This window comes from Hirsutella rhossiliensis (assembly GCF_020360975.1).
Source record: "Hirsutella rhossiliensis strain HR02 chromosome Unknown scaffold00004, whole genome shotgun sequence".
Lineage (NCBI taxonomy): Eukaryota > Fungi > Ascomycota > Sordariomycetes > Hypocreales > Ophiocordycipitaceae > Hirsutella > Hirsutella rhossiliensis.
In genome coordinates, this window is record NW_025408670.1 from 2,898,531 (window position 1) to 2,921,983 (window position 23,453).

Below are 23,453 nucleotides of genomic sequence, written 5' to 3' on the forward strand. Positions count from 1 at the left end.
CAGTATGTTAAGGGTTAAGGTACATGTAGTATGCACCAGGTGGCTGGCTTGTGGACAAAAGTACTGTACTCGGCAGCCTCTGCCAAAACTGGCGCTCCCTGCATGCCTAACAGTATTACTTGGTCCCTACATACTTACAGTACTACTACGTACTACCTAGTACTTAGGTAGTATGCACGTGGAGCTTCCTGACAAGTGTCTACTAGTAGTTATTGCCCTCCACTTCATGCGTGGTGTCGACATATTGTACAGCATCGGTACAGTACTACTGTACATGGACGGTAGGGATGCTGACTGGTGCCCACCGCAAGGGCCAAGGCGCAGATATCCATGAAGGGCGCCCTCCGCTGCTCTTTGTGACACCTGCCTTGCGCCTTACGGGGGGGGGGGGCCACTGACACTTAAGTTCCATGGGCTCACATCCTTTCTTACGGAGCACCGCATCTCGTTATAGACCACAGGCGATGCAGGTCTCACAAAAGCCACCTACTCCGGAATCTGAACACGAAAAGCTCGTTGGTTCCAGATGAGTCTCCATCCAATTATGGAGGTATCCAAGTATCCTGTACCAAGTGCGCATACACATGTTCAATATTTTCGGTCCAGGCAGGCTGCTGCAAGCTAGAGCTGCCGCGGCAAGCCTACTTTAGACGTCAAGCGACGACGACTTTTCTGCAGCAAATACCAATGCTGCTGTTCGCTTTGCAGTTCTGCACCCCTTGACTTGTATTTTGCTTGCAGCCTGCGCCGCACAAGCTACCCCATCAGATCAGCGGAGCTACGTACCCCCTTTTTATCCCCCCTGAGATTGTTTCCATCTGATGAGGGAGTACCAAGTACCTGCCAGGTACGGACCAAGTCACCCCCTTCCATGATTAGGCTTCCGATTTGGCACATCAGCGAGTTTGGCAAACAGGTGGTGTTTCTGGCACTAGCACCAAGAAAAGGGTAACAAAAATGTCGATACGCCCAGCATTAGTGCTAGTGCCTCTCAACTGTTAGTGCGCATTGGTGCCCAGACTTTTTATAACTAAACTGCTACCTAGTTACGGGGTGGGTAGTTGTCTCCACGAAGCATACAGGATCAGAAGCTTACTGGCCCCATACGAACTGGCGTCTGCGTGATTTTAAGGAGGTTAATGAAGCCTGGACTCTTCTTCAAAAACACGTCTCTCTCGGCGGGGCTCGGGCTGCCGACTCCTGGAATGCAGTTGGAAAACTCGCTGTCAAGCCAGGTGCCCATAAAACATGACGTGCAAAGAGTAATGGACGCCCATCTGAGTGCGGCTCGAGGTCATATAGGTTCTGTGCAACGCGTACGTAAAAGTCTTACATACGTGATGACTCGACGAATATCGCAGCGAGTGGGAGCTCGCCCCGTTTGACGGCCCCCACGATGGCCGTGGGCTGCCTGCACGGATATGCCAGTACCAGCTAATGAGAAGCGAATCATGCACGAATCAAACGGTGGAAAATGCAGCCAACAATGCCCCCTTTCCGCCCCCGCCCACCAGTCTGCAGGATGAGTCGCGTTGGCCATGGCTGGCATGCTCTCGGCTCACGATAGGCCCCTTGCCTCCTCCGCGGCGGGAGAAAAAATTTACGAGGCACAACCTTGCCTGCGCCCTCTATAACGACTGACTGGCTGCTGCCCGTCATGGCATCGCGCATGCGCATCCATACGTAGCTCCCCTTATCACTTCCCAGACACATGACGGGCGCCAGAGCTGTGCTGTGCTCTGGACCCAATGGGCGTTGCCACGGCGGAAGCAGTTGTCCGCTTAGGGTCAAGATTGGCGAGATTTGTCTAAGAACCAACCACATCCACAAGAGCCGCAGACATGGCTATAGTGCGGACGGGAAGCGAGAGTCATAATTGGCCATCTCCAAAGGGGCAAGAGATGTGTCGCAACCTTCGGGGCAAGTCGATCGTGACAAAACCGAGAGTAGGTTCGACAGCCGTGTACGTAGCAGGATGTCCAAAGCCAGCCACAGCTCAACTTGCCCCTCTGTCTCTTAATTGACTGCATGGAAGAGAAAGAGGCGATTAAGTAATCATGATCCATTAGGTCACGTGACAGCGCGCCTTGCCTCTAGCAGAGCCGCCGTGAAACCTCATGCAGATGCATTCGTACCTACGCGTTGACCTTGGCCTTATTCATCTCCAGCACCAAATATCTGAGTCCACCTGCCAGACCCTGCCCTTGACATCAACCGATGCTCTATAGCAAAGACACTTGTCGGGGATGAATGTAAAATCTTCATCAACCGCCGCCAAGCCGTGCCCAGCTCCCTCCTTGGGTTGCCATTATGCCATTCCAAAAGCCAGGCAACAAGAAAATTGACGGGGCTGGATACGGAAGCGTTCTCAACTTCTTCAAGCCCCTTGCTCAGTCCAGGCCACACACGCCTCCTCAAGCTTTACGCAGCTCCGCGACCGCAAGCACGCCGCTCTCCTCCCCCCCGCCGTCCTCGCTGCCGAGCCACACCACTACCCCGGTTCGGCCCGCTACCTCAGTAATCCCTGCTTCCGACGATGACAAGAGCGATGGAGGCTACTCTGACGACTCGCTCGAGGATCTCTCGACTCTCCTCGGGCGTCGTCAACCCCCAACCGCGCTGCCGCCTCCCCAGAGGCCACAGCACAGTCCCTACGTAACACCAAGAGCGAAGCGGACCGAGGTTCACTTCCACTCATCGCCGCTGGCCTTTATGCCCAAACACAAGTTCGATTTCAAGGCGCTGGCGAAGGATGCGCGCCTCGATGATGCGACCACGGCGAGCTCCATGAGAGCAAAGACCGCTGCCGATGAAACCGAGCACAAGGCAAAGCTGTCGAGAAACGACGCGCCTGGCGATGCCTTCATGGACATCGTCAAGGAGAGGAGTGGGCAGGATGCTCAAAAGGTCCTCAGAGCGGTGCAGCGATCGGGGTCGGACCATTCCCAACAGCGGTATTGCTTCTTTGACCCGGACTACAGGTGTCCGCTGAGCACAGCGGCTCCGAGGGACGCAAGAACCGGGCCGTGGCGATTGCTCACCCATGGGAACGTGAAACTCAGAGAGCAGCACCTCGCATCGGGTGTGCTACAGACGGCGATTCGCAAGATGAACAACCTACCGGATTCGCTGCTGGAATGGATTCTCGACGAGCTGTGTATCCAAAAATCCATGCTGATGCGGTCCGAGTACTGCAGCATTGTCGCAGATTGCCCCGAGCAAATCGCTCGGCTCATCACCCCGCAGCGACTCCAGGAGCTGTTCCTTCGCTTAGGGGCGGACAAGAATCTAGAGGAAGAAGGCTTTGAGCTGTCCTTGTCCAATCTGGATCAAGAGCCTTATCGAGACCGTGACTGGACATGCCTTCAGTCGTTTCTCTGGCTTCTTGGTACGATATCGCCGCATTTGTCCGTATCGGCTGTCAAGTCTGCAACGCATACTCTGTTGCGCATGTCGATGGACTGTTTCCTGATTTGCAATCTTGACGTTTTGGTGAAATATGAAGACGCTGTTCAGTGTCTCGCTGAAGCTATTCCAAACTGCTCCTGGGATTCATTTGTGAGCCTTGCCTCTTCCAAACTAGACGCTGTCTTGCATGATGCTAATAGTGTAGTGTCTCGAACTATCTACCTCGTTGTCCGCTGGAATTAAAAACCAGAACATTCGAGCCAATGCTCTCCTTGGTCTCCCGCTCAGCAGCGCGAGAATCCACGACCTCAGACGAAGATTGGCCACTGTCTTCCTCTTCGGCGACACGGCTCTAGCCCGCCACAATCCGGCAGACATTCTGGCCATCAAAGACTTTATCAATCTTCTCGATGGTGACGACTACACGATCAACCTGGATACCGACTTTGCGGAACTCAAGTCCCGCATCATTCTCTTCGACATAGCGATCGACGACGGATGTGTTGTCGATTTCGATGATGGCGAGAACGAGAAGCATTTCAACGACGATGTGGACAAGCTGGCCTCAAAGCTGGGCGAGATTTGGAGAAAGATTAACGATTCCGGCATGAAGCTGGCGCGCACAGAAACCAAAAGCGTGGTCGAGTGGGTTCAGCAGCGGCTTTCCCACGCGGTTCGTACACGAAGAAAGGCCAAGAAAAGTGTCTTTGACATTGGCATTCAGGGGGAGGATCCATTTGTGCTGCGGCAGCAGCAAGACTACATGAAGAAGTTTCTGCAGCCAAAGTGAACGGCAGGGGAGGAGGGCCGTACCGCGACTGACGAGGCTTCACTTTTCACGCGCATCAAGTGAGGGCGGCAAAATGCAAGGTAACGCAAGTAGCGTGCAATCAGTGCTACTGGCTTGGACGTTTGCATATGAAATCAGGTTTATGATACAGCCATGTAATTTACGAATCGTACGCGGACTGTTTGAATGAACCGCGCATCGTGACGAACAAGTTGCCCCGGTCTGGCAAGCTCTCCAAGCGAACAGTCCCAATGCAACGCCTTTCGCGGGCTCGATTCCGACAGTAACTCTAATCGAAGAACTTGCGGTTCGGGTTCTTGCCAAACAGTGACTCGCGCATCGCAGGTGCTGCAGACCCCTTGAGAAGTTCCAACCGGGCCTCGAAGGTGTTGTTGATGTCGATTTTCCCGGCTCCGCCGACGATGACGACGCCTCCCGCTCTTTTGAAGTAGTTAGAAAACGGCTGTTACCAGATAGAGGGGGGAGGCGGGGTACGCACGATCCCTCTGGCAGGGGGTTTTCCTCGTCAATCTTGCCCTCGACTTCCCTGCCAACCTCCTTCTTGTACTCCTTGGCCGCCTCGTCGGCGGCCTTCTTGACCACGTCGTAATCCTTCTTCCGTGCGCGCAGTTGCAGCTGCTGGTCGTTCATGGCGTAGTAGCCCTCGAGAATGAGACCCTTGAGGATCTTCTGGTACTTGGCCTTATCCTTGGCACCATCAGTGAGTTGCTTCTCAGCGCTCTCGAATATACCGTCGAGGAGCTCCTGTCGAGCGCCAAGGACCTTGAGTCGCGTCTTGTTTGCTACGGTGGAGCGGGTGATTTGCTGTGACATGGTGGCCTGCTTGAACTTCTTCTCGTACTGGCTGTCGATGGCATCCGTCTCCTGGCGGACTAGCTTGGACTTTTCGATCTCAAACTCCTCGTTGGCCTTGATCTCGATCTCGCGGGCCTTTTCCATGGCTTCCTGCTTGATGAAGGCCGTCATCTTGCGGAGCTCATTGTCGACCTGGCGCATTCGAGCAACTTTGCGTTAGCAACCTTGCCCGGTGGTGAAAGTTGTCGTGGTCAGGCGGAGATGATCGCGAAGCCATGCTCCTCGTCGGAGGTTCTTGGGGGGAGAGCGTACCTGCTGGTCGGACAGGGCGTGTTGTGACATGATCGCGGTTTCGGAAGTGCCGAAGTTGCAGGATATGGAGGAAGGCGGGTGGCGGGCGAGCAGGTCCTGGAGGGCAGCCGGGGGGGGACCGCAGATGTGAGGAATGGGCTGTCGTTGCAGATGTCGGTGATGTTGCCACGCATAGGAGGAGCTGTGGCGGCTGGATGTCGAGAGAGCTTGTCGTTGCCTCACGGCCAAAGTGAGGGAGGGCGTTGACGGGGGGGAGGGTGCATTAGCCACAGGTCGGCAGAGGTCACCGCAAGCCACACGCCGCCTGCCCAAGAACAGAGAGATGACGTGGGATCACCTGACATCACCTGACATCATGTGACCGCACCAGCCACACGCAGCTTGCATGAATACGCCTGGGGCAGTGCACGGGGCCTCGTTCGCTGCATAACTCACGTACCTGTGATCTGTTGAGGTTACCCCCCCTTGGATCCGTTCCGTCAGGTGGTGCACCCCCATGTGTCTGCATCTCGCTTCTTAGAGTTTTGTCTAGACCTCTTTTCCCTCTGGGACAGGCGCGCCCCCTACTCAGCTTCAAACCACCGCTTCCTACGTTTCCGCTCTCTTCCTTTGGGTGCTGGCACCCTCGTCCTCCCTTGATCCGTCCATCCACCCAGCCTCCTCCCGACCAACCGTCGCAGAGCGGCTTTTCGTGACCAGCCAGCCATCCGCCCATAGTCACCGTCGCGCGTCCCGTCTTGACTAGCGGTGTACTGTCGCGACTCTCTTGACGGCGATCCCCAACGAGCAACCAAAGTCAAACTCGGCTCCTCATGCAGCGGCTACGCGGCGACTCGACCCCCTTCCTCGCCAAATGATCGCGCCCCTGTTGGAGGCGGCGCGATGGGATCTCTGGGTGGCATCTCCCCCGGCGGGAGCATAGCTGTATGCCTAGACTCATCCGAACGGGCCGTGTCGCTTAGACTAACAAAAGCGTGCGACAGCTGGGAATCATCGTCGGTCTCATGTCGACTAGTGTTCAGAGCCTCGGCTTGACGTTGCAGCGAAAGTCGCATATCCTCGAAGACGAAAAGGGCCCCCACGACGTCCGTCGTCCGCCCTATCGCAGACGGCGATGGCAGCTCGGCATGGCCATGTTCATCATCGCGAATCTGCTCGGAAGCACGGTGCAGATCTCGACGCTGCCGCTGCCCGTTCTCTCGACGCTTCAAGCCGCCGGCTTGGTCTTCAACTCGATATGCGCCACGCTCATCCTCAGCGAACCCTTTACGCGATGGTCCCTTTGCGGTACGCTCCTTGTCACGACTGGCGCCATCCTCATCGCCATCTTCGGCGCCATCCCCTCCCCTGCGCATAACTTGCATGAGCTCCTGGGGCTCATGGCTCGAAAGCCCTTTGTCGCGTGGATGATTTTGCAAGCCTTATTCGTCATCAGCATCGCCGTTGTCGTAGATGTCGTCAACAACACGACGAGTCTTTCGCACAACTCTCGGTTCCGCCTCATCCGCGGCATCATGTACGGCGTCATCAGCGGCGACCTTTCCGCCCATGCTCTCCTCTTCGCTAAATCGGCCGTCGAGCTCGTCATCAAGACAATAGGCGGTGACAACCAGTTCTCCCATTGGGCATCCTGGATGATTGTGCTGGTCCTCGTGATCTTGGCGCTGTGCCAACTCTACTACCTACACCGAGGTTTGAAGCTCGTCTCCACATCGGTCCTCTATCCTCTCGTGTTTTGCGTCTACAACATTATCGCTATCCTGGATGGATTAATATATTTCAACCAGACCGGTCTCATCTCGCCACTGCGGGCCTGCCTCATCTCTCTCGGGACCGTCATTCTCCTGTCGGGCGTCTTGGCACTATCCTGGCGGCTCAGCGACGAGCAGCACGCCCCTGGTGTTGGTCAATCAACATTGGCTCCCGGACTGGGGCTTGTCGAAGACACGGAAGACGAAGAAGAATCTTTGCTGGGGTCGGAGGCTGTCGTCGAGGACGACGTCACTCCGACGTACCAGACGTTCCCGCCAGCCCACGGCGAGACCACTCCGATGACGCCCCCACGCAAGAAGAGCTTCCGCTGGGCAGAACGTGCCGAGATATGGGGCGAGTTGGCGGACCAACGAGACTCGTCTACGCCTATAGGCAGGCTGCGGTCGAGCACAGTGCCCGGCCGGTCGGAAAGCTCGCCGCTGTTGCCGACTTCACGCAGGGCGGACAGCGGCTCCGCCGAGGCAGCCGAGGCGGGACTCAGCAGCGAGTCGGCCCCTCAGAAGCTGGCCCGGCGGCGGAGGAGGAGTACCGGGTTCCCCGGCCTCGTGGCGCGGAGAAATCTTCGGGCAAGAAGCTCGTCGACGTCAGGGTCGCTACGAAACATGCTGACGCTGGGCTGGTGGACGAACCGGAGCAACCGCTCGTCCGCCGTCAGCGCCTTGCGGTCCCAGACTCGAGATCATAACCCAGAAGGAGACGGATAAGCCGGAAGCGGGTGGCAGCAAGGTTATTGGTTGCGAGACCCGAGGCTGGGCATTGTATTCCCTTTTCAGGTGCTTACCAGGAGTTGGCGAGGCGAATGTGGCGTCCTAGAACAGCAGATGCGAACATACGAATGCACGCACACGCGGTGCGGTTTGGACAGTGGGCTTGTGTCATTCGCCTTGAGTATCGAGACGAATGGGAATGGCGAGGTGCTATGATCCGGGTACAACTGCATAGATCATCATTGCACGACTGACGAGACTGTAATCGAAAGAGTGCTCACGCTCAGGAATGCAAGTTGGGACAGAAAGGTATGTATCATGAGATGTGTGATTGGGGGGTTCAGTTTGGGCCATGTTCCGAGCATCAAAATTAAGGATGAGAGTACCCAAATGGCAGGAAACACTAGCAAGAACCACAGACCGCCCAATCTAGATACTGGAATAGAAGAGGGAATGTACAACGCTGAAGGAAATCACAATGCTGATGCTTTTCTATGCAGTCGGGGCAATCGGAATCCCCCCCCGCTCTCTCACTCCTTGGCCAGAACCTGTCTTGACGTTTGAAAAGCGGTGGCAACTGCGAGCCGTCTAGAAGTGGCGGAAGCCAGTCTTCTCATCGATGTGGCGGTATCGCTCGCGCTCTTTGCGGTCCTTGAGGAGGCAGGCGATGGCGAGAATGAGGATGGCGTCCATGCCTGGTTGCTGCTGTTAGCTGAGGTCCCTCTGCTGTCACTCTCTATTTCGGGTTGGCACATACCGACCATGCCAAAGACGGCAGTGAAGATGTTGTCGATGAAGATGTTGGAGAAGTTGGAGATGGCGGTTCCGCACCCGCGGAGGAGGGCGGCGGCAGCGGGACTGGGACAGATGGCGTCGGTGACAAAGGCCGGCGTGGTGTGGTTGAAGTAGCCACAGCAGGTAAACTGTGGCAGCATCATGTCAATATTGATCTGCGGAAAAGTGCTTGGGAGCAAAAAAAGAAGACAAAGGACAGAGGATAAGCTGATGATGTATACGTACCGACGTCTGTATGAGCTGCTGGACGGTCGGATCCTGGGCCACGTAGACGGGGAAAAAGGTTTCCTTGATCTTGAGGGTGCTGACCCAGAGGAAGACGCCGACGCAGAGGGTGAAGAGGCCGCAAAAGGCGACTGTGTAGCCGCCGGCCTTGAGAAAGCCCCTCATGGGGGACATGAGGCCGATGAGGGTGAAGACGGAGGCGGCCAGGATGAAGCTGGCGTTGACGATGCCGGCGATGAGCGGGAAACTCTGGTAGAGAAGATTACGGACGGCTTCCTGGCCGTCCTGGGGATTGTTGAAGAGCTGGCTGCGGACGACGAGGGAGAAGCCAAGCTCGAGGCAGCCGGTGATGAGGAAGACAACGTCGGCCGCCAGCGCGGCGAGGAAAACTTTGTTGGGCATGATTGCGGGAGTTGGGTGCCTGTGGTGGGTGTTCTAGGCCGGGTCCTGTCGGGCAAGGCCAGTCGGGCTCAGTGCCGTGCGCATACAATCTTGATGTCGTGTAATTCCCTGTTGCGCGGATGGCGAGATGGGCGACCGGCGTCCCGGGAGGGGGGAGGCCAGGAGTAAGTTTGAGCTGAAGAATGTCGGAAACGCAGTCGAATTATATTCTTGTTTGGGGCGGCGCGTAGTCGATGGACAGGGCGAGAGAGTGTGAGTGAGAGAAGGCAGGCGGGGGTGGTCGAATAACACGAACCAGCGTGGTGGAGGCGAGCGTCGGGACTAAAAGGAAGGGATTGAAAAGAAGAGGAATCCAAGAAAGAATAAGTGAAGGACCAATTTGTCGAGAAGTTGGATGTCACGGAGGGAGGAGAAGAGGAGGAGAGGAGAGGAGAGGAGAGGGGAGGAGAGCGCTTAGGCCGGCAGAGGAGAGAGCGAGGGCATCTTGGCGCGGCCCCGACAAGAACCGTTTCAGGCCTGCGTCAGGAACGGTGAGCGCGGTCAGGGCGCGACCAATCAGACGCGCGCCCGCCCTCGCGCTCTCCACGCTGCTCCGGCACGGCAGGTGTCGTCGCCGCGAGGGCCAAAGCCACGGCCGGCTTCTTTGGCGGCGCAAGAGAAGAAGAGGAAGAAGAAGAAGAAAGACGGATGAGAACCCTCATTGTCCATCGCGGCGGCAGTTTGCTCCGATCCTGGGTCACGTGCAGAGCGCCTTCCGTAATAGGAGATTTCCATTTGCCGAGTGACATCGAATCATGGTTCTCGATTAGTCATTATACCGTTTAGCTGTCTATGCCCTTCGTCACTTTAGCCGCATGTCTGGCGAGAATCATCAGCCAGTTGAATCAAAGCTCAACGACATTTGTAGCAAAGTAAGCCTCCATGACAGAAGCCCTTACCCAGATCTTACTCTCCGATGGTAAACAATAGGATGACACAACAGTAATCCTTGATAACAAAGCCGTCTGGCAGAGCACGAGAGTGCCAGATGTGACGTTTCACTTATCTGCCTAAGCTATGGACTTATGGAGACTGAGAGATGGCCCTTTAGTCGACTGGCGTACCTTGCAACCATTACCACCTTGCAGTCCCCGCTTGGTTTACATCTCAAGTTCGAGAAGGGATGTCCTAAGGGATTTCCTATTGCCATGTTTGTGAAGCCGGTCATGCACTAAGTGTATGGATGTGCGCTTTGTTTTCTCCTGTCACGATACATCTCACTGTCAGTGTCTTGTCATATCTGCACGATACACCACACACGCTCTCTGCTCTTAAATTATCGATAAATTCTTCTGGGGGTACCGCCGCCATTGCAAAGCTCATGGCAGGCCCTTGCAGCGGGCTTTGCTTTTGGGTGGCCGCATCGTCAGACGCACTCATGTTGGCAGTCATGTTGTTTCCACCGATGGCTTCTTCGACACGCATGGCTGTGCAGAAATTGGCATGTCTTGCTGACCCTGCTGCCGTGCAAGCCATTCATGTATTGATACCCTATTTTGTGACTAGATGCAAGGCCATGTGCTACTTGCGGGTCAGCACTTCAACCATCCACCATTATGCGCCTTCAAGACTCACGACAATCGCAACAAAGGCTGCCAGGAAATATTTGGACCCTCGCACTCATCGACAGTCGGCCGTGGGGATTCAATTTTGAGCCGCCATTACCCGGGCGAGGCAGAGCTCGAGAACGACCTATGGGGGAGTCTCGCATTAACACGAGTATTGTCCATTGTGCGTTAGCTTTATACCCGGCTTTTAGCACCCATGCGGGGGAATGAGACGGAGTAGGCCAGGGTCATGGGCTCCCTCGTTATTCCCTCTGTGTTCGGCCGGAGTTGCCTAGTTGGGTAGTTTTGAAGACCACGGCGGAACAACATTGTACGCTTGAAATCACACCTTGGCATTGAGAGGCCCTTGTACTGCAGCTGCTTTCACTCTGGGTCTCTGGGGAGGAGGCGTTTACTCACAAGGCCCGATGTTGAAGTGATCAATCTCTCTCCACTCGACAGCCTCGTGTTGGTAGAGATGGTCTCCCAGACAGTCGCCAGATTTATGCAAAGACGAGTCAGTCCGTATCGGATTGCCCCAGGCCATCACGTTGCATGCCACATCAGACGACGAATTTTCTCAGCGAGCCCGTCCCAGATGGATGCATCGTGATTCCAAACGGGATCCATGAGCGTAAAAAGGTCTTCCGGGATTTATGCCTGTCAGGGGGGATGTCCAATTCTGGCATTATTGAAGCATGCGATTGGACGGCCTAGTCAGTTAAGCTCTTTAGTCTCCGCATCGCGTGCTGTTAGACGCCGGGATAAGCCCCCCGTGGGCATATATCAACACCCCGGCCGACAACAAGAGGAGAACGGGGAGTGGAGACGACCTGCTGACCCTTTGTAGAGCATAATGGCTGTGTTAGGCTTTTCGAGTCACTTTTTTTCACTCCTCTGCCTGCTGCGGCCAGACCCTGATCCACTCGATATCACACGTTTGCTGCCAACAGCAAGGCGAATATTTCATTGACATATGCTGCCCACTTGAGCCTGTGTCTTCGGAGTTGACTCGTACTTGTGCTCTTTCGAGTATTCTCCCCCCCTACAACAACCATGACAGTCACTATAGAAGTGCCATATCTGTATTGTTGCCGCCAACACAGCTCACACTCGTTCCCGAAACGTGGTTGAGCGGCCGTGCTCTGGATGTAGCCTAACTTAATCGCTGAAGTCGGCTTCAACCGATCTCACCTGTGAGCAAACGGGTAGCAAGGATGTCTGGCAGGAAAGAAACTGTCAAGGACAGGGGAATACCTGGTCCCCATCAATCTAAATTCTACGGAACCCTGACTGGAGTTTCCCAGTCGGTACGCTGCGACTGCGTGAGCACCGTGGTGGCCTCGTCCTCTGGAACCAAGTCCCACTTCCCGTCGCAAAGGCTTGTCCTTGCCTGGCCAACCCACGTGTTTATGGAAGCTGTCAAAGAAGCTTTCCAAGTCTCCACTGTATATCTCCCGCTCCCGCACCTTGATATTTCCGAGAAGGCGGCACTCCTAACGGTACTACCATCGACCGCGGAGTCGCTTGCCAAAAATGACCATGGGCTACCGCTGTTCTACTCGTGGATTTTGTGCATGTAGCCTTGTAATAAGCTCATGGCTTGGTAGATGGCTTGTGGAGGCATGCTACAAGATGAGCCAATCGCAAATGCTGCTGGTGATACGATGTGGTTCTTAGCTGTCGGCTTCAGACTCGGTCAAGCAAGAACTTTTGATCACATTCAAGCGTGGCCTGAATATGGACCCGCATGCGACTTACACGGGGTATGAATTTCGTCGTTGATGAGGCCTGGCGAGATTCTGTATATAAGAGGCTCTCTGCTTTCTTCAATTTGCACTCACCATCTCTTCCACTCTCTCAAGTCACAGCCACTCGCTACACCATTCACGTATATATCTTCTTTAACCAGATCTTCACCTTTCGAAACCATGAGAGCCTCCGCTCTGTCGGTGCTGCTCAGCACGCTGCTCAGCTTTCACCAAGCCAGCGCCGGTCTTGTCCGCACGACAGATGTCACCAATGCTGAAGTCGACAGCTTCTCGGATGCCGTGTTCGTTTTGGACAACGCTGTTGCTTCCAGCAAGACGGGTAAGCAACGTGACACCATAGAAGGAGCAAGTGTATTCATACTAGAACCGCTGAAGCTGATCCGGGTTCAGATGACACGGGTGGCGCAGTAGAACCAAAGTCTCTCCACCGACGATATTATGTGCAGCTCCAAGCGCTCGGGGCTCTTGCCGACTTCTTGACGCAGGTGCCCCTGCGGGCGGACTGCTTCTTCGTCACATCTGCTCGACTCCTCGGCACGACGGTTGAAGACATCTCGAATCGCGCCGGCGTTGCGGTGCCTCGCCCGGGCACGTCTGGCGTCTCCATGTCCAACATGATGGCCGCACTTGAGCGGCTCGGCCTCCTCTTCCATGTGTAGACATACCACGGGGAAGGGGGAGGTCCGGCGCGGGCTTCGCGCGGCGTGCCGGAGAGCCAAGCGCGCCCGGACGTTGGTGCGCCTCGTGTCATGGGCGTTGCGTACAGGCGCCCCGACGGCAGTGGGCACGTTGTAATTGTCAGGCAAGTCCATCTCCCGGCCGCGTCCCAACTCGCTGCCATGGAAGATACTAATGTCTTCGACTTGACAGAAATGCTGGAAGGCCGTACAGGAGCTATATCGACTACCAAGCAAACCCCCGAGGCGTGGACGTTACGCGGGATGTGCGTCGCTCGAGCATCTTTGCCTACTTTGCAGTCGATTTAGAGGCCTCTTCTGGACAACTCTTTGACCAACAGCTGGAGACGATTGAGGCCATGGACATTGAAGAAGAACAGGCTCATGTGAACGAACCAATGGACACTGACGAGTATGCCGGTGTTGAGGCGCCCATGGACGTTGACCGAGATGTTGCCTCCGGCGGCGTCGATCTTAACACCTTGCCGGAAAACGTGTTGCAGCGCATCAGAAACAACCTTCTGCCCCAGGGAGAGTGCGCGGCCCTCGTTGCTCTGGCCATGATTCACGCATCCAGCCATCGTGGACCACGCGTGATGCCCGGATTCGAACAGACCAACAACACCATGGTCCAAGCAGAGATCACCAAAGTTGTTGCGCGAGGCGAAGACAAGTGCAAGAAGCTGCAGGCAATGATACCGAAGGAGAAGCTGGAGCACGGGTCAAATGCTATTGTCCACGACGAGCTCAAATAAGACACGGCCGAGCATGGGCTATGAGGCCCGGCGGCGACCGAGCTCTACTTCAGATGCATCTAAGAGAACGGGCGGGGGACTTTTCAAATCCGTCGTTTAGACATTCTCCGCCTTTGCGGAACTCATAGTTATATACTTCAATCCATTCTTTTCCCCTGTAGTCCGGAAAAACGTTGACTTCGCCGGGTTTGACAGCACGCCTAGTCGGGTGCCGCCAGCGAAATGTAAACAGACGGACAATATTGAATCAACGGGGAATCGGCAAGCCGTTGGAAAACTCGATAGTGACGGGCCTGTCGTCGTTTTGCTTGTGTTGAATCGAGGCTACCTGCTCTCCTTCGCCAATCACAAAAGCTCCGGAGGCTGCGATGCGTACAGGGGCTGGATGGGAGTTCTGCGGCATACTCGTACAATGCTCGTCATTCGGACTCCATCGAGTACTCGCCTGTACCCTTCACAGTCATTGGGTTGGCCTCCGGAACCTGGTGGTGCGACTCTGCATGATCAAGACTGCCCCCATATGAAGCCAAGTCGAGAATATCATTCTTTTTTCATAGCCAAAGACCAAAGAGAAGGCTTGCAAAAGGCACCAACGAGCCTTCCCTCAGTTACACGTGGCCAAGACCCAAAATGCGAGTGACGGGGTCGTCAGAGCTGCCGTTCATAGTTCTCCGATATGTTGACGCCTGACTTGCCAAAGTAAATTAGTATGCAGCGCCTCCGAGTCTCTGCATCGTATCCACGGCTTCCCGATGGCGCTCACGACCAATAGTTCCATCGGCATACCTACGCTTCCGCTCAATGTCAACCGGGGCCTGGCCACAGTATCTCATGAGAAATCCTTGATCAGAAGCATCCGCGAACTTGACCAAACCAGAATGATCTGCCGCAAGTCCTGCTCGCTCTATGTCGTCATAGAGAGGTGCAGCGCTGTCGTCGATCACGATGTAGTCATGACAGAAGCTGGGATTTGTCTTCACCTGTTCTCGATTCGGAGTAGCAGAGGGCCTATTCGAGTTTCAGCTGCTTCATGACTCGAATGAATGACGGAGACGCGGATCTGACCCGTTTCACGATGATGCCTCCAAGATAATGGCAAAGAAAGACGATGGGGCGGCCGGTGGCCCCAGCAAGCTACAAACGGTCGGAATATTTCTCCCCCAGAGTAGGGGAGACATCATTCAGCCACAAAGTGCGTCCCCAGGAGTGGACTCACCGTCGGCCGGCTGACATATTCGCGACGATGATTTGCGCGTGGCGATGGATGCGATCGTTCGACGGTTTGTCGCCAAAAAGCGAAGAGAAGCTCGCGTTGTATCTCCACGCAAGAACGCGGGCATTCTCGACGAACTGTGGAAGGAAGTCTGGATGGTTGAGCCAGCAGACTCCGTTCGCTTTCGCCGTCCAAGTGCCCCAGGAGTCTCCGTTGAGACCATGAACAGCGTCTATGCTTTAAAGATGTTCAAAACTGGGAGGAATAGGGTTAGGCATGCACCTGCTCGACCTCGGCATCTCCCGTAGGCCTCCAAAGCTCTTGAATACCGTATCTTTTGACTGCGAGTGCCATTTCAACGTGACGAACAACGAGGTTAAAGACAAAGGTAAGATGAACAGGTTCAGGAATACAAGTAATAGTGGGGTGAGAGAAAGACGATCCTCTGGTCTCCTACCGCACTGGCGGGCGAGTCGTTCCTCCTATAGTTGCCGAAAGCGCATGCTCTCGGAGACCAGCTGACGCGGAATTTCTCTTACCAACGGCTACACGAATAGTCACCGAGGGAGCCTCGGAGTCCAGCTGGGCTGCGTGGACTGGTCTAATCACTTGGGGACCACAAGGCGGCTATGCATCACACGGATCACCTTAACTGGCGTCAAGCGGAAACGAATCTTCCCAGCCGATTCCGTCAAGCTCTCGCTTTTCCAAGCGTACGGGGCGGAAGTCGTCTGCGAGTTTACGTACTGCGAGAAAACGACCATCTCCCACAGTTGTCGCCCTAAGGCCCTCCCCCGGTCGGCAGAACAGTTGTTCGGATAGCCTCGCAGTTGTTAAGGGGAACCGATAGGTACAGTTGCAGGGCCAGAAGCAATACGGCTAAATCCTTCTCTCCATACACAGATAGATATGTAACAGACTCACTTTCTTTAATCACACAACTCAGAAACGGCATTTGGCAATCTGCTCCCTGGTTGGGCTTGCCGAATCATCCATTACGGAGACCGTCTCACGTCGAAGCCTGTCAAGCACAGCCGGGTGGCGCACCAGAAGCCAGTTGTCAGATTGTCAGCTCATGGCAGTAGAAGGGCTCCAGAAACGCGGAAGCAAATAACTCAAGGACTCACATGCACCATAAAAGACAGCAAGCGGTTGAATCACGCCCCGCAAGAAGAACGTTCAACGGCTGGTCGTGAAGCCGGATGTCCGACTCGGACTAGGTGGTAATTTGGTCAATAAACATAAATGAACCGTCACCCAGGGCGGGTCGAGACTTCAGTTAACTCCTTGTGAACCCATTCTCTTTGATTCACAGTCAGAAACAGGGTACTGCTAGGAAGGCCAACCTGCAAGTAATATATATCCGCCCTTTCCATCGTCCTCTACTGACCTGGCAGTGTTACCCATCCGAACCGTTGCATCGACGTGGTTTTCCGAGATTTGGAAGCTCGCCGTAGAATCGGACGATGGGCCCGTCTCAGACAGTGAGCCTAGCAACAGTCGACTAGCCCACGTGTACTCTTACGAAATCTTATGAGTGCGTGTAACACAAGCAGCTATGATATAAGACCTACGTCTCGTTGAAGAATCCTGATGCACCAGCCGCAAAGCGTCAGCAGATGCAATACTATTCTCCGTTCAAACGATAGATACGTCTGTCTAAAGAAAAGAATTCTAGCAAACAGGACAGGGGACGAGTGTGCCAGATAACAGCGGGATTTGCTTCCTTAAAGAGTGACATTCGTGACCCGCGGCAATTTTGGCACGCGCAGCGGTTTAAATACACTGGGCTCTCGCGCACGGCCGCGGACTTTATGACAGTCCAAGCGATGAGCGCCAAGTTCAAGAGGCTGCTCTCGGCGGCAGGTCGCATGCCGACGCCTCTTTGGACTTAGCTGGAGGCGAGCATGGTTGCTGATTGGCAAGTGCTGTGGTCATGGCTGCAGGCGAGTATCGTGGAGGAAGTCAACGCAATGCTTTTAAACACGGCAGGCAAAGCAATAGCCGAGCAGGCGATGGAAAATAATGTTACAGGAGCATGGCTTTGAGATTTGCCATTGCAGATGCGAGAGGGAGAGGCAGGCTGGGAGTAGAGATGGTTGAGGTTGTCGGCTCTTCTAAGACAGCGATCAAAGGGCCGACATGATATATATATATATATGGAGCATGGGAAGCTCTTCAATCATCAACGCAACGCCAACCAGCTTAACAAGAGAACAAGCCTCACTATGTCGAGGTCTACCTGCGTATTATGGTCGAGGTACGATTCGCGTCGCCTGTACATTTATCGCTTCACGCTCGTTCCTCCAAGTCACGCTCGTCCCTCCCCCCCACACTTCGCGAAGCGTGGCTGGATTTCGTAGGTCTCGAGGATATCTCTTGGCAAGAGGCGCAACAGGAGGAGCTGAAAGGAGGTGCAGGGAGCTGAGGAGGGGAGGAGAGGGAAGAGAGGGGAAGCGGAGGTGGCGATAGCATCTATAGAGAATTTTTATACTTACGCGAATGCTTTAGCGATATCAGGGCATGCAATAAGCAAGAGGCTCGACGGACCTATAAGGTCTTGCCAGTGCCGAATTACCTACCTTTTATGCGAGAGGTTGTCTTTATTATTCCTTGACTTTGGGTCCACGCCTTGGGCGATGAGGTACTGATTTAAGGCGAGCGTGCTGTTTTGCTTGCGACTTGTCTCTTCTCCACTGCGCTTTTGGCTCTAAAGTCGGTTCTCCAAAGAGTCTAGAAAGTTGGCCAGCTACAAGTAGCCGAACCTAGCTGGCAAAGGCCTTTGACCACATATGGCGCCCTCCAAAGGGTTGACGGCCATACACTCCACGGAGCACGGTCTGGACCATAGAGCAGTTGAGACTTGAGACGACCTGTGAGCGGCAGGTCTATCGTGCCGATGTACCATAAGCAAAAGTGATGCGCCAGATTGACTATTATGTTCAACTGCACTATATAAATCTTACACGACCTTTGACCTGACTGTTCCGGAGAGGATCAAGGCAATGGGGCAGCAGACGGGCAGAAAAGGGGCAGGCTGCAGGGCCACGAGCGGTAGACAGACCCCAGCGCATCAGCGGATATGATCAACAAGCATAGAGTCGGATCATTGGACCATGAATGCAAATATATATAAGAGTCGTTTGTTACTCTGCTAGTGATTTTTTTCTCGCGATGCTCTGCAAATAAGACAACTCACTTCCCAGCTCGTCTATTGTTTTCTCTCTGCCTATCACCCGTCACCGATGAAATCGTCCAGCTTGAGCGGTGATTGCAGGGCCTGCGGCCATGGGAACAATGTGCATGAGAAGGAAACTTGCGCTGCCAAAGGCTGTCGGAAGAAGATCAAAGTTTGCGGTTCCACCCTCCACTACATACCTTCAGCCTTGGTGCCTAATCACACTGGCTGGGTTGTCTGTAAGCCTTGCCCGGAACACGGTCGGAAGGGCAAGCATGTGGACTACAGTAGCTATCCTGTTGTCGATAAGGACCGAGAGGGAAACATCATCGTCGTTCTGGAAGGGATCGAAACCGACTACCAGGAGGAACATTCGTCTTTAACTACGAGTGTCGAGTATTCTTTGGCAGAACTTACGGTCGACGACAGCAGTCATGGGGCTTCATCAAGTTCTCGAGATGCAAATGCGCCCTCGGCAATCGAAGTAGAAGTCTACTACAAGAGAGGATATTTCCGTTTCGAACACTCCAGCAAGGAAGTCAAAACGAAGCCAGAAGAATGGACTACATACGAAACCGTTGACTCTCTTTGCTATCTGTTCAAGAATGGCAATACCGGTCAAACCTTTTATACTTTTACGTGGCCGAGTGGAGAAGAGTGTGGATCTAGCAAATCCAAGTAACAGGTACTCGAGGAAGAGGTAAGGCGCCCGTCAACGTATGTGTGTGGTCGGAGCATCTTTGATGAAATAAACATGCGACATGTTTTCACGAGTCTAAGTTGCTGATGGTTGGCATTATAGCTACAAGCCGCGGGCTATTGCTAACCACGTTTCTCTATGACACCAACATGCACGTTCCCCGGGTGCCTTAGCCAGCATACTTGGAGTGCACCTTCGCTGGTCTCCTGGGTCGACACGAAGACCCAGCAACCGAGTAAGCGCACATAGCTGTTGAATGAGTGGTTTTGGAAAGTCGTGTGGACACTTCGGGGCCGAATTTGATCATAGTTGGTCGGCAGATATTACGTATGAATAACAGCTCACCACCAAAAAGTTGCACTTGGATCATTTTCAAGGAGCCCGCAAGGCGTTGAAATCAGCCCAACTAGTCTTTCCATAGATTAAGGTGAATTACATGAAGGTGCGGCGCCATCCGGGGGTGGGGGCGGGTAAAGTTGGCCAAACCCTCAGGCCTCAACCATGCTCCACACTCCCCCTCTCCCCTTTCCCCTCCCTTCCCCGTATCTGGGGCCGGGCTACGTATCCGTAAAAGATATACCTGGCTTTCCCTTTGCCCCTGGTTCCGTCGACGAACGGCAATCCGACAGTCTTGTATCACTCCATCCTCCAAGAAGAAAAAGATCAGCTCTCTCCATCGCGATCCTCCTGCTCTTTATCAGACACCTCACTTCATCCCACCTCGGGCATTATAGGAGGAGCACAGCTTAGTCTCTACCTGTCCGCATTCGCAGTACTTCGACTCGACCGCACCAGTCTGAGCGCTGTCGTTAAGTCGACTGTTATATGCTTCTGCGGCAGTGCTTTGTTTAGGACAATGGTGTACCTGGCTCGCGTCCAGCAGATGCACGTCACAGGGGACCAAGACACCACACGGAGGACACGTAAAGCCTCTTAATTGGCCAAGGTCTTTTGCCTCGCATCTGATTGGTTATTCAGTCCGTAAACCCCATATCCGAGGTTCTCCTCACCCACCTGGTCAGAGACAAGACCCGAAACGCCCGCCCTGCTGACGTTCTGACGCCCTTCTCGCTGACCTCTTGACAGCGCTGACGCTCGTTTGCCCAAGCTCTAGCTTCTTTTCTTGTATCACTTCCCACTTATTCACGATTTCCCTCAGGTATTACCTTGTCTCTGAAGAAATCATGTCCTTTCAGCTCTACAAGAATGACGATGCCGCTCTGTTTGGCGTGGGATACGACATGAAAACACAATCAGAGAGAATCCAGGCTGCAGATTGCTTCCATCATGTGCGAAGAGAAATGGAAAAGAAAAAATCGAGACTGGCTTCACTCACCGCAAGAGATTTTAAAAGACATACAACGCAATTTCGGGAGAATGTCACGAAATCTCTAACCGAGGAGAGCAGTCTGCACCGTCAACTTCTTCTGCCTCTTGCTAAATGGAAGCTATTCGCGCAGCTACCTTCCAGTGACTCCTCCCGTTCAATACATCCCTACAGAGTTGCTCCTCAATGGTCTGTCTCCCATGCCTTGCCTCTCCACGCAGCGTCACTGTGCCTCTCAATTGTGCTTGGCAAAAAAAAAATTGCTCAAGTTACCATGAGTGACCATTTGATCCACGGTGTCGCGCGTCAAGAATGGGCCTTACAGGGGGATATGGTCCGCGCGGGCTCGAAAACAAAAACGCAAAAGCGCTCCCTGAAAGAAACAAATGTTGCTCTCACCACCACCACATAATGCCATGCGCACAAGCATTGCAGAATCTCGGTTCGCTGCATTCTAACCGATTTAATCCCCCCGAAAATGGAAGATGCCCTTCGGCCGAGTGACGCCGTCTACAAAGCTTTTTATGAGAGAGGCTAGAGGACCTGGTTCGCCTTATGGAAGCAAGCTTGTCAAGACCGGCGACTTCCCTCGCCCTGCCTTGCCGCGGATAGTCTTTTCCCTGAACATCCCTTCCTTCCCGTCGGGTTGGATCTCGACGACTCCGGCTTATTAACGGCTATATCTACCTGGGAGCCCGCCATCGGACCCTGTGACATGCCCTCCTTTGAGCAGCGCTTTCAGATGAATCCATCCATTGGGAAATCTACAAAGGTACTGATCACCAACGACCCGAACGTCGGATTCCCCAAATGGTTCGGAAACAGGGGGAATCACCTCGCTGTGCTGATGCTTGGATGGGCCTATGCCTTGTCTGCGCGTTGGACCGTCATCATTCCCCGCGCGGCCCCGATCGAGTATACCGGCATTCAGGCCAGGTGGGCAGGCGACCAGTCCCATGCATCGGAGGACACAACAACCATTGTTGTGGAACTGCGTGTCGTGAATGACGACGCCGCGCGCTGGTGGGCCGCGGTTCTCGCCCCCGGGGCAGGCTGGAAAGCCTCGATCCCCCACGAACGCTACCAACTTTTGTCGCCCTGGACCGTGACGTTGGAGTCGATGCCTGCCATGCTTCTATCTGGCACCTCAAAAAACGCAGCCCATTCTTCGCGATTCCCTCCGTCTTTCGAGGCTGCTGTGCGTTACATCGAAGAATATTCGGCCCTTCATTCGGCCAAGGATCAGAATCGCGCAGCTCTGGCAGCGGCCCTTCTCCTTCCTTTGGCCAATCTCGACTGCAGAAGGGTCTCGCTTCCGCCGCCCCAGATGTGTTATGGGGGAGCCTCGAGCATGGCCTCGCCGATTCCGATCTGGGGTCAAGATCTTCGGCAACTGGATAGGCTGCTAACGCTCAGCTGCAACTCTTGGGGTATGAAGTCCATTCTGGGCAGTCTCTTCTACGAACCTGAAATACCATGCAATGTATGTGGAGCATGGTTACAAGGCACAATTGCCGTTCTGCAGTCCGAGTACGCCCAGGACCTTCATATACTTGCCTGCATGTTCTTTATTCGAGGCCCCCGTCTCAGCTTCCTCTGGCTCGGGGCCATGATTACCGGTGCCCACAAGAGCTTTTTGAGGAATCTTCATGGGCTCCTCGGCCTTAACCGAATTGACCTCCACGAGGCAGCTTGGACAGGAACTGTCCTGTCATTCATTCAGGAGCCAGTCTCTTACCTCCCCAACGAGACAAACTCTATCACTCGTGCTGATGAATGCAGATTGGAGTACCTCTGTCAAGGCGCCTACAAGGAGAGATCTCCTCCAATCTACCCATACCCTCCACCGGGCGCAACAGCCATCGAGGATTTGAACCTTGATGTCCGAACTCATGCGCTGTGCCCAGGCAAGCATGGGCTAAGGTTCTCAAAGATCAGATGGACTTGCGTTGGCGGAAGAAATGAAATCCAAGAAGCAGAGAACATTTGCACCTTATCCCGCGACACGACAAACCTACCTTGGCCAGATACAGGCGAAGCTGCATTTGTGCCTGATTGCCATCGATTGCATCCAAGAATGGACCTTTCTGACATGGTCACGCGCAATGTCTTCATGTGGATGCGAGAGATCGACGGCTTTCCCATCGCAGAGCGAGCCATCTACCACCATGAATGGCTGGACGTATCCGAGTCATATGACGAGAGACTTCATCCTGAAGGCGATGGGAGATCCACACCAGGTTGGAATGTGCCTGTTAGTGTAGGCTCATGGATTTCGAAGAGTCTAACCACGCGCTGCCATTCTCGTTGATGTATGCGAATAATTCAAGCATGTTAATGGAATTATAAACCGTACTTGGGAAGTGGATTCAGATGCAATCCCCCCTCACTTGCGGTTGTGAATTGGAGGGCCATACCTAGTCTCTTCGCCTTTTCACCTCTAAACTACACGTCTCTAATTTTTATTTTTATTTTTGCGAACCCATCCGTGCTGGTAATAAAAACATCCCTTTGTCTATGCGCATAAACCCAAGGGCCTCCACCGTGACCCTCACTGCACCGTCGACGCGTGTAGAGCCAAGGACCAGGAATGGAGCAAGGCCGAAGTCGGAGAGATCCGACAGGTCATTGAAACGAGATGGGTTTGAAGGACGAACAGGACACCTGGCGATATGCAGCTATAGTCAAGGGTGCTAAGAACACCGGCGCATTAGAATTGTCTGCAGAGATAGGACAGAACTAAGGCTCAATAAAGAAGCAGCGGAGAAGACAGCCGTGGCCGGGTCAGGGCTCATGAGAGACCAGCTCTACCCGGTGAAAGTTGACAACGCCAACCGAGTTAGAGTGCTAGTTGCAGATGGGAACATTCTACCCTGGGCAGTCGAGGCACCAGATGCTCAGAATAATGCTAAGATCGCCAAGATGGTATGGCCTGGTGGCGAAGAGTCGGGCGAGGCGTACGGATCCATGGCCATCTACTTAAATAAGGGTACTGATGCCAAAGGGCTTCTGAAATG

General features: G+C 54.1%; 6 protein-coding genes across 6 annotated transcripts; 4 read left to right on the forward strand and 2 right to left on the reverse strand.

Moving 5' to 3' along the window:
- Positions 1–2,310: 2,310 nt before the first annotated feature.
- Positions 2,311–4,198, forward strand: HRG_04551 (uncharacterized protein; the record flags this gene model as incomplete). Its single annotated transcript, XM_044863022.1, has 2 exons — positions 2,311–3,558; positions 3,614–4,198. 2 exons carry the CDS (start codon positions 2,311–2,313, stop codon positions 4,196–4,198), a joined length of 1,833 nt encoding a protein of 610 aa, XP_044721636.1.
- Positions 4,199–4,487: 289 nt separating this feature from the next.
- HRG_04552 (ATP synthase (E/31 kDa) subunit domain-containing protein) lies at positions 4,488–5,356 on the reverse strand (the record flags this gene model as incomplete). Its single annotated transcript, XM_044863023.1, has 3 exons — positions 4,488–4,638; positions 4,698–5,206; positions 5,327–5,356. 3 exons carry the CDS (start codon positions 5,354–5,356, stop codon positions 4,488–4,490), a joined length of 690 nt encoding a protein of 229 aa, XP_044721637.1.
- An 852-nt stretch (positions 5,357–6,208) lies between these two features.
- HRG_04553 (magnesium transporter NIPA domain-containing protein) lies at positions 6,209–7,803 on the forward strand (the record flags this gene model as incomplete). The annotated part of the gene is made up of 3 exons (XM_044863024.1): positions 6,209–6,250; positions 6,310–7,481; positions 7,539–7,803. The coding sequence occupies 3 exons, from the start codon at positions 6,209–6,211 to the stop codon at positions 7,801–7,803; spliced, it is 1,479 nt and encodes a 492-aa protein (XP_044721638.1).
- A 591-nt stretch (positions 7,804–8,394) lies between these two features.
- On the reverse strand, positions 8,395–9,228 carry HRG_04554 (tetraspanin; the record flags this gene model as incomplete). The annotated part of the gene is made up of 3 exons (XM_044863025.1): positions 8,395–8,501; positions 8,564–8,729; positions 8,827–9,228. 3 exons carry the CDS (start codon positions 9,226–9,228, stop codon positions 8,395–8,397), a joined length of 675 nt encoding a protein of 224 aa, XP_044721639.1.
- A 3,517-nt stretch (positions 9,229–12,745) lies between these two features.
- HRG_04555 (uncharacterized protein) lies at positions 12,746–14,018 on the forward strand (the record flags this gene model as incomplete). Its single annotated transcript, XM_044863026.1, has 3 exons — positions 12,746–12,905; positions 12,977–13,241; positions 13,457–14,018. 3 exons carry the CDS (start codon positions 12,746–12,748, stop codon positions 14,016–14,018), a joined length of 987 nt encoding a protein of 328 aa, XP_044721640.1.
- A 7,133-nt stretch (positions 14,019–21,151) lies between these two features.
- HRG_04556 (uncharacterized protein) lies at positions 21,152–23,084 on the forward strand (the record flags this gene model as incomplete). The annotated part of the gene is made up of 2 exons (XM_044863027.1): positions 21,152–22,618; positions 22,971–23,084. The coding sequence occupies 2 exons, from the start codon at positions 21,152–21,154 to the stop codon at positions 23,082–23,084; spliced, it is 1,581 nt and encodes a 526-aa protein (XP_044721641.1).
- Positions 23,085–23,453: the final 369 nt, after the last annotated feature.